We start from the raw sequence: 9,938 nt of genomic DNA, 5'->3' as shown, positions 1-9,938 counted from the left end.
CTCGCACGAGTGAGTGTCTCAGACGCACAGTTGGGCAAGTACAGCAGCACAACTGCACTTCGAGCTTTTTACACCCAACCTAATGTTTGATTTAGTGTCTTAAAATCTTATCATTAGAAACTACTCCTCAAGACAATTCTAACGATAGTTTATTCGTCAAAAACGGAGTTACAGTTTGAAAGTTACAGCCTTTACAATTTTACCAAAAGCTGACCACTGCTCACTCGTGTGGCTGAGACCTCAACCGTACGGTTGAGCCCTCAACCACGTGGTTGAGCCCTCAAAAGTGTTCTCAACCGCGTGGTTGAGCTGTCACTCATGTGGGTGCTGAAGAACACCACCAGCACGCTGTTTTTGAGTTTTTTACACCAAAAACTCGATTTCTGCAAGTTTTGATCAATCCAATAACCCAAGAACACTATATAACACATATATAATCTATTTCTAACCTCAATTAAGCATCATAAACACATTCAAGGCAAGAATCAAACATAAAAAGCTTACTTTTTCAAACCTACTTAAAACCCATTTAAATTCATCAAAATCTGAGATTTTTACCTTGTTTTGATGCTTGAAATCACTACAATCTGATGAACGAAATTACTAGCTTTGATTTACACTTCTTGATTTTAAAGATTTTGAGAGCAAAAGAGTGTTTATGGTTATGTTCTTGCTAAAAAAAGTCAAGGAAATGAACGTACAGTACATATATGTGTAATTTAGGTTTCTTCACATTAAGGTAAGCTCTCCCGTCTAACACACGAGTACTTACCAGTTATCTGAAACCCAAAATCTTTAATAACTTATTCATTCTAAGTCCAATTCATAAAAGGAAATATGTTCCGTGACCCTTGTCACAAAACGCACATTATCCCATACACAATAATTATAAAACACATAATTATTAAAATCACTTTAATAACACAGAAGGGTAAATAGGTCATTACCTACTAGGCCCAATGTGAGGTTGTTACATAAGTCAACATAAAAGATTTAGCCAACAATCATACTAGAAACAATAATCAAAAACATAGAAGAAACCTTGTTGTTTGAACAAAGATTAAACCTAGAGATGATCTTGAATGATAGAAAGATTGAAGCTTGATCTTGTAATGATTGAGAGGATCGAGTGGTTTTGGAGTTCTCCTTTGACCACCCAAAATCGTCCTTATAGCTCTCAAAATCGGCTGAGATAAGTTATGAGCAATTAGGGTAACTTAATTATTATTAAAACTGACAAATTTCGAGTTTCGCCCTTGTGTGCGCCGCACACCAGTACAAAACTGTGCTCCGCACACTTTTAATGTGTGCGCCAAACACCAGTACAAAACTGTGCTCCACACACTTTTAATGTGTGCCCCGCACACTCAGTGCAATTCTTGACTGACCTGATTTCCTTCATACGTGTGCGCCGCACAACCATTAATGCGCGCCCCTCACCTTTAGAACTTCGTTTTCTTGTTATTTTCTAATACTTTTGACCACGAAACAACCGGGTAACCAACTTTTAACTCTTGATAATATACGAGCTCTAAAAATATACCAAAATAACATGATTTTCGCGATAAGAAACCAATAAGCTCCAAATCTTCAACTTACTAAAAATCATAACAAATAGCCTCCAAACCGTATCCAAATGACCAAAATATGACGAATATTGCTAAGATAAACATAGTTGAATTATGCAATATAAGATACATTTCACACCATAATAAATGGTTTTAAGAGTATAGGGATGGTGAATCAGGTCCCGATGAGTTTAACAGTTTATATTGTTAGTACATTGTTACTTATGTGGCCTTAACTGAACTTGTTAATGGCTTTACAGTGTGGAGCCGCTCATTGGGAATGAGATGCGAGCCTAAAAAAGTATATCAATTTTACATACAGGCCGATCCAACTTTTGAAGGTTTTAAGGTATGCAGTCGCTCAAAGAATGAAATGTGTCTTCCTGGTAGATATAATGTAGTACCATGACATCCCCATTTTAATACTTTTTAAGTATTTAACGGTGTGAAAAAGTTGAGACCGCATTTTAAAGCGCAATGCGAGTAAGCGTGCTCGACGTGTGAACATAAACTTATGCAAACTGTCATGATCTAATGCGATGCAACTAAAAGTAATGTGTGTTCACGCACTGCTCAACCATTGGTTTATTTGCTCAAGAGTCATCCAAGTATTAGTTCACTAAGGATGAATCTCGGTTGGGCATGCATTGATTCACTTGCTCAAGTGTTTGCTAACACGCACACTATAAGTTATTATCTGCATCTCACTACAAGTGTCCTCTATTAATTTTTTAAAGTCATTAATCGTCAACTTTGATTGCAAATATTTCTATTTGAGTTATATAATATTTGATGAAAACTATATGAATGAAGCTAGTTTTAAATGAGTTTTCATTCATTTAATTTTCATTAAATATTACAAACACAAATAAAAATATTTAAAGACAAATTTGACAAAGAAAATTTTGAAAAGTCAATAGGGGATACTTATGGTGGGACGGATGAAGTATAATCTATCGTCTTGTTGTTTTAAGAAGCCTCACTTGGTGTTGTTAAACATGAAATATCTTAATATGTCACATCAAACTAAAGAGTGATTATGTATTATTAGTGTACTCCTCAGTATTATTTTGCACAGAGCATTTCTCGTGTGTTGCTTCATGATGACAACAACGTCTTACAACAACACACGTCACATGGTCGTTTCACCCATCGCACATGATGCATCACACAAAATTGCTACGTGTACGACGTTTCGCAGTGTGGCTGCGTGGCGCATCATTGCATCGTACACCATGGTTGCATTGCGTGTGGATGAGTATATCTACATCACACATGGCGCATCGCTATATGGTGCATTACATGATGTATATGAACTCTATGCGATGTGATAGCTCTTTAAGTTATATATAAACATAATATATTTATGAACTTGTCATGCCAAATTTGAATGAAGTTTACTTAATGATATTGATATATTGGGCTTACATTTTGAGGCCCATAATGCTCACTAGAAAACCCTAATTTTCTATATATATATATATATATATATATATATATATATATATATATATATATATATAAAATAAAGAGAAAACACTACATTAAACATATCTCCTAAGATCATATTGGCTCTCTCTAACATCATCTCGATTAGGGTTATCACGTCAAATCCTATCAGATAAATCTACTTTATTTCTTATGAGAAACAATTGACATTGGCTTCCTTTGATTTTTGTTTTGCAAATTCAGACTACTGCATTTTAATCAAACTGCATTTCTTTCTTTCTTTCTTCACATTTTGATTTCAATTTCAAACGTTTTTTATTTTGTAATTGAAATCCGGAAATAGAAATGGATTCGTTAATTGATCTCAATCTCTACCCTGATCCTCCCCCTCTGACTCCTACTACCACCACCGCCACAACCACTTCTGCCGCTTCAAGCTTCATCATCACTCCTAAAATTGAACCTAAATTGGAACCATTTGACGTTCCGCCACTACCTAATTATGATAATAATCTTAATTTCTCTCCTAACCCTAATTCTTGTAGTGATAATTTGGGTTCCATTCCGCATGCCCAACCAGACGAAAACAATGTCTATTCCGAATTCAACAGAATCTCCGAAATGTTTCGTACAGCATTTGCTCAGGAGGCGCAAAATCAACACGATTATCCCGTTACTGATCCTGATGCACAGGCAATCGTTCCCGTTCCCGATGAAGAACACCATAACCAGCTCGCCACCTCTCGCCGGAAGCAGCAACAACGGTCGTCGGAACTGGTTAGGGTTACGAACCTTGCAATTGAGGACGAAAGGTATTTTCGTGATGTTGTTAGGAAAACTAGGATGATTTATGATTCTCTTAGGGTTTTAGTAGTCTTTGAAGATGAGAAACGTAGGTCCACCTTGTCTATCGGAGAATTAGAGCGCCGTGCTCGTGGCGATTTAAAGGCCGCTTCCGTAATGAAACAACGCGGTTTGTGGTTGAATCGGGATAAGCGGATTGTTGGAGCGATACCTGGTGTTATTGTTGGTGATGTTTTCTTTTACAGATTGGAAATATGTGTTGTTGGAATGCATGGTCAAGTTCAGGCAGGGATTGATTACTTGAGTTCGAGCCAGAGCTCCAATGGGGAGCCTATTGCTACGAGTGTGATTGTTTCAGGTGGTTATGAAGACGATGAAGATGCTGGTGATGTTATTGTTTATACTGGTCATGGTGGTCAAGATAAGAACTCAAGACAAGTGGCTCATCAGAAACTGGAAGGTGGGAATCTTGCTATGGAAAGGAGTATGCATTATGGAATTGAGGTACGAGTCATTCGTGGGTTTAGGTATGAAAATAGTCCCAGTGGTAAAGTTTATGTTTATGATGGTCTGTATAAGATTGTCGAAGCTTGGTTTGATGTGGGTAAGTCTGGTTTTGGGGTGTTTAAGTTTAAACTTGTTAGAATGGAAAATCAAACGGAAATGGGCACTGCCGTTTTTAAGTTTGCTGAGAATCTTAGAACCAAAGCTTTAGAGGTTAGGCCTACCGGATATATCAGTTTTGATATTTCTATGAAGAAAGAAAACATCCCTGTGTCTTTGTTTAATGACATTGATGATAATCAAGAACCAATGTATTATGAATATTTAGTGAAAACTGTTTTCCCCCCTTTTGTGTATCACCTTGGGGCGAAGGGTGGTGGTTGTAACTGTGTAGCCGGATGTTCGTTAGATTGTATTTGTGCTAAGAAAAATGGGGGCGACTTTGCTTATGATTCAAATGGTCTTCTTGTGCGAGGGAAACCGTTGATATTTGAATGTGGACCCCACTGCCAGTGTCCTCCCAGTTGTCAAAATCGTGTTAGCCAAAAGGGTGTGAGGAATAGATTTGAAGTTTTTAGATCGAGGGAAACTGGTTGGGGAGTTAGATCGTTGGACTTGATACAAGCTGGCTCATTTATTTGTGAATATACTGGAGTTATCCTCACAAGAGAGCAAGCGCGATTGTTTTCCATGAATGGTGATGCATTAATTTATCCGAATCGATTTGGGGAGAGATGGGCAGAATGGGGCGACTTGTCTCAAATATTCACCGATTATGAACGTCCATCGTACCCGTCTGTTCCTCCGTTGGATTTTGGTATGGATGTATCTAAAATGAGGAATCTTGCTTGCTATATGAGCCATAGTTCATGTCCGAATGTTTTAGTGCAATTGGTTTTGTATGATCACTCAAATTTTTCGTTTCCTCACCTTATGCTTTTTGCTATGGAGAATATTCCGCCTATGCGGGAGCTTAGTCTTGATTATGGAGTTGCAGACGAGGTCACCGGGAAGCTATCTATATGTAATTAAGATCAATTTCTGACTTATTGGTTTCTTTTTTGCATCTCACATTACAGTTTTTGAGATGCATCTGACAACAAGGTAAACACAGTTCCTCATTTGAACCTAGTCCTAAATATTAGACTGCACCTGACTGTCTATTGCATCTTTGTTTGCCGTTAGTTAAATGCTAATTTCTCTCATATATATAAGTCAATATTGGATTTCATTTATTTCATATATGTCTTTTTGTTAGAGATGGTAGACATAGCCTTTATCTGAGCTTAATGCAATAGGTCTATTAATTTATGGGCAATGGAAATTATTGTGTTTGTCTTGGTATGTTTTTGGACTGCCGAATCCCTTTATTGCGTTTCTATTATTTGCTCATAATTGTAAGTTAGTGCTTACAAGATCTTATTAAAGGTTGTTAAGATCGGAATCTTATCTAAGATTGGTTTTGTATTTGCAAAATCGGGATTGTAAGATCAAATCAGGATCAAGATCCTACTCGGATATTCTGGTCATATATATACATGTGTGTTATTACACTGCGTTTGATATTGCGGTTAATAAGGTTTTACCTTGTTTACCCCCGTGCTCTATTTCGTGTCTTAATATGTATAGTAATTGCGTTAAAACTATTGAGTCTAATCATATTGGATAGGCTATCTCCCTAATATCTGCCGTTCAGTTTCAGAGTAAGCCACTATGTAAAACAAAAACGTGCCTCCAAGCAGAAGCTAATACGCTAATAATGAATTTCTTCTGTTAGAATGATTTATGATAAATGACCATGTAGCACAAGAACTTGTAATCCGTTGTAATCTTTTGGCCCTCTAGCTCCTCGCTAGTTTGGGTCCGTTGCTTAATAAAAGTTCTATCGGCTTTCATGACATAATCTTCTTGTAATATAATTGGAAATGTAAATATTTTATCTTTCGTTAATTAATATACTATAAATAACAATTATGAACTCAGAAACAAGATGCTAGTTTCTTAGTATGAACTAATCACACGATCTTATTAATTGGTTAGTATAGAAAGTTTTATCATTCTAGTGTAGCTTATTGCACTATAATATCTGCAATATATATGAAGTCTCTATTGATTTTGGTTCATTATGCAAATTATTATAAGGATCTTGTTATCTTTTGTATACAGGTACATGATGATCGGTTGGCAACTCAAATCACATCTTATCTATGTAGTTTTAAGGTAGCATTTCGTTTGTGTTAATTTGTGTTAAAAGAGCAGCATGCATTTCCATGTTGCAATTTTCCTCCATTTTCTGGTTGTCCTCCAGTTTGTCTTCTTAAGAATGCTACATCAAGACTTTTTCAGCGTAAAAGGTAAATGGGGATTGTACTACAACGGCTCAGCGTGTATCAAGTGATAAAATTAGGATGGAATGAAGTCAGTTTTGTTGTAGACTTTCGTGTGCTAAGATCACCACCCCTGTTCATTTCTTTATGATATATCATGTATATGTCTATATATACTTTAATTTAATGTATGTTTCAAAAATGTATTCAGCATTTTTATTTAATTGATTTTGGTTTATTTTCGTACTTTGAGGAGGGGTCGACTATGGTGGTTGATGTTTCTGTATTTACAATTTTATCTTGTACTCGCATCACTTATTGCCAGGTGAGGTTTATTGTTTATTATTGTACTTATTGCAAGGGGAGTGATATGTATACAACTAATTTTTGTTATGTACACAACTGATAGGTCAACACCATAAAACATGATTAATTGTGTACATAACAAAAATGGTTGTATACATATCATCACCTATTCCATAGATATTGTGATAAGAGGAAACTAGACTTGTGGTGATTATGTTCCTTAATTCGTGCTCATTGTTGCTTTGCAAATGTCAATGCACGGGAAAAGGAACCCAGGCCCAGCTAAGTAATGTACACGTGAATCAACTTACTCCATTATTTATGTCATTTTTCCCATTTTCTTCTTGTAAGTTTCATCATTTTTTTAATGTTAAGAACTGAAATGTTACACAACTCACTTTCCTCTTCATACAATTTTCTTTGAAATACTTCTTACCAATTTTATCCACAAAATCTTGATCAACATTCAAATATCTTTCTAAAACTACTATAAATGTTGTACACTGAGCCATCTTTCTGTATTTATACCAATGAAGACGAGGCTCCTGAAAATGTAAAGGAGATTAAAAATTCAGAAGGAACGGGCAGTTGTGAATTCACTTTTGCAGAGGAATATGGAATTAATTGTGAAGAATGATGATGATGATAAGTCAACTGAATTTAAGAACACGGGTAATGAAGATAATTATACGAAAGACAGTGAACAGATCGAACCACCAAAAGTCCTAAAATGTATCTTGCTACGGGGTTTGGGATCGATGTCATTAGTGGCGTCAAACATGAACCAAATGTTTACGATGAGGAATATTATAAGATGATGGTTATGCAAGATCCTTGCAATCCTCTTTTTTCAAAGAACTATGCCCAGTTTCTGCAGGTGATTATTATTCTCTTTCGTTTCAAACTCTGATCCCTAAATCTTGATTAAGTTATAAATTTCCGTAATGACAGTCCGAAGGTGATGTTACTGGAGCTGAGGAGTACTACTTGCGTGCTATAAAACAGGATCCTAAAGATGGGGAAATATTGATGCAGTATGGTAAGTTGATTTGGGAGCTACATTGTGACCAAGATAGAGCCTTAAGTTACTTTGAAAAAGCTGTTGTTGCTGCTCCTGGAGACAGGTATAATGTATTCGTTATATGTAGTAATATTCAGTTGATGAAATTGATTGAAAAGGTTAGGGTTATACAGTTGACACTTCAAGTATTTTGTGTATTTTGTTCACAGTATTATACTTGCAGCATATGCTAGTTTTCTGTGGGAAAAAGAACAGGTACAAGATAAAGACCATGATCAGGTGATTTTTCCAGTTCTTTGTTATTGACGAATGACACCGCTGAATGTTGAACCATTATCGCGTTTGTTTCTGACATCTAAATGACATATGGTGCTGAATGGTTCAACATTTGATGTTGAACCATTCAGAGTTGAAATCCTCTTTTAACTTAAGCACCTAAAATTTTTATAATATTCATCAAAACACTTATTAAAAAACTATATTTTTTTATTCACGCAAAAGGTTAATAAAGTACTTTTACATCATTCATATTTTTTATTAAAAATTATTTTCAAACAGTTCATTATCATTCGGAACCAACTTCACTTTAAATCAATCAAATATGAATCATTTAGCGTTTCATCATTCAGTTTTATCAAACGCACCCATATGATCATTGAATTATCCTTCATTCAAATGATATCATGAACAAATTACTTATTTTCTACTTTATTTCCTAGCAGGTGATCAAGGGTGATTGGGCATGTAGTGACGGTTGTTGAACATGATCTCATCATATATGTTAATTTAATTAATAATTGGACTTGTATTCTGATTTGCAAATGTAGTTATTGTGTAACAAATGCTGTTCAAGCACAAATATTCTATATACAACTACTATACCAGTAGTATCAATAATTTCACTAACTACAATCTAATTGATCAAGCATATTTCCGCCTAGGATAGAAACACGCTTGAGTGCAATAGAGGAGGGTTTTATTAGTTCAGCGGCGTTAACCTCCGGTCCGGTTACCGTGATAACCCTAGCCGAGATGATGATCTCGGGAGGGTGGCTAAGGGCTGACCGCCGGCCGATGGACGGCGCTCCGATTGGCGGCGAAGGGAAAAACCCTACCAAGGGTGGTAGGTAAAAACCCTAGTGAGAATGTGTCCCCATTGGGTACCCTAATTGCTTAGACTACCCCTCTATTTATAAGAGGGAATTAGGGTTTAGGAGGAAGACTTGACCGCGGCCCATGGACCAAGCCCAATTACTCGGCCCGATGGGCTCCGCACATCATCAAGTCCCCCAAGTTCGGTGTGACATATTAATGTCATATCGAAGTTATAAATGTGCCACCGCAAATAACTCATCACATAACCCGCACCGACTATAAAGTCCAATGCATAACGAATCCACATAGTAAAGTGATGACGCGATGTAATAATTCCGCATGCCATGCAGTCATGAGGTGAGCGAGAATCCGTAGGGTGGAACCCTGCACAGTACGGCCCACACATCATAATTATGCGCGACACAGCCCCGTGCATTGCAATCATGCGTGCTACGACCAAATGTGACGCATGCATGTTACCCACAACCACTCGCGATGCATTCTTGCGCTTAACGCAATGCAGCGATGTGAGCATGCTAACTTCCACTACCATCCGCAACGCACAAAGCAGCAATGTAGGAAAAACAAAACTGAAGGGATACTGATAGTATACCATCACTCCCCCCAGTTCGGTATGAAATGTGAAAACATGTCATGGCGAACTATAAATAAGACCACGTCAAAATGAAATCCTGAAACAACTAGCTGATCGGAACTTGTAGTTGTATACAAGGCATCGCAGACTCGCGGAGTCCGATCTCATAGTCATATTGAGGCATCCCTACCACATTTGTGAGGGGTACCAAGTAACCATGCGCTTACGCAACGTAATCATGGACATTTATGCATTTGATTGTAATTGCC

At 36.8% G+C, this 9,938-nt stretch overlaps 2 protein-coding genes across 3 annotated transcripts; both read left to right on the top strand.

Annotated features, from left to right (window-relative positions):
- Positions 1–3,257: 3,257 nt before the first annotated feature.
- On the top strand, positions 3,258–6,936 carry LOC139852677 (histone-lysine N-methyltransferase family member SUVH9-like). The gene is made up of 2 exons (XM_071842001.1): positions 3,258–5,429; positions 6,492–6,936. The coding sequence occupies exon 1, from the start codon at positions 3,363–3,365 to the stop codon at positions 5,355–5,357; it is 1,995 nt and encodes a 664-aa protein (XP_071698102.1). The 5' UTR covers positions 3,258–3,362; the 3' UTR covers positions 5,358–5,429; positions 6,492–6,936.
- A 469-nt stretch (positions 6,937–7,405) lies between these two features.
- LOC139851478 (uncharacterized) lies at positions 7,406–8,813 on the top strand. 2 transcript variants are annotated; one of them, XM_071840543.1, is made up of 4 exons: positions 7,406–7,835; positions 7,910–8,082; positions 8,189–8,258; positions 8,702–8,813. In XM_071840543.1, the coding sequence occupies exons 1-4, from the start codon at positions 7,689–7,691 to the stop codon at positions 8,738–8,740; spliced, it is 429 nt and encodes a 142-aa protein (XP_071696644.1). In that variant the 5' UTR covers positions 7,406–7,688; the 3' UTR covers positions 8,741–8,813. The 2 variants fall into 2 exon arrangements, with proteins under 2 accessions (XP_071696644.1, XP_071696643.1); XM_071840542.1 differs by lacking the exon at positions 8,702–8,813 and having other exon boundaries at positions 7,910–8,324.
- Positions 8,814–9,938: the final 1,125 nt, after the last annotated feature.

This window comes from Rutidosis leptorrhynchoides, chromosome 6, assembly GCF_046630445.1.
Source record: "Rutidosis leptorrhynchoides isolate AG116_Rl617_1_P2 chromosome 6, CSIRO_AGI_Rlap_v1, whole genome shotgun sequence".
Lineage (NCBI taxonomy): Eukaryota > Viridiplantae > Streptophyta > Magnoliopsida > Asterales > Asteraceae > Rutidosis > Rutidosis leptorrhynchoides.
The sequence above is the reverse complement of the archived record's forward strand: the minus strand, read 5'-3'. Positions and strand labels throughout refer to the sequence as shown.

Excerpts from the sequence above, each read along its gene's own strand:
- LOC139852677 (XM_071842001.1), top strand. The coding sequence starts at position 3,363 with ATGGATTCGTTAATTGATCTCAATCTCTACCCTGATCCTCCCCCTCTG.
- LOC139851478 (XM_071840542.1), top strand. The coding sequence starts at position 7,689 with ATGTATCTTGCTACGGGGTTTGGGATCGATGTCATTAGTGGCGTCAAA. Across the intron at positions 7,836-7,909 it reads ACTATGCCCAGTTTCTGCAG|TCCGAAGGTGATGTTACTGG; the intron begins GTGATTATTATT and ends CCGTAATGACAG.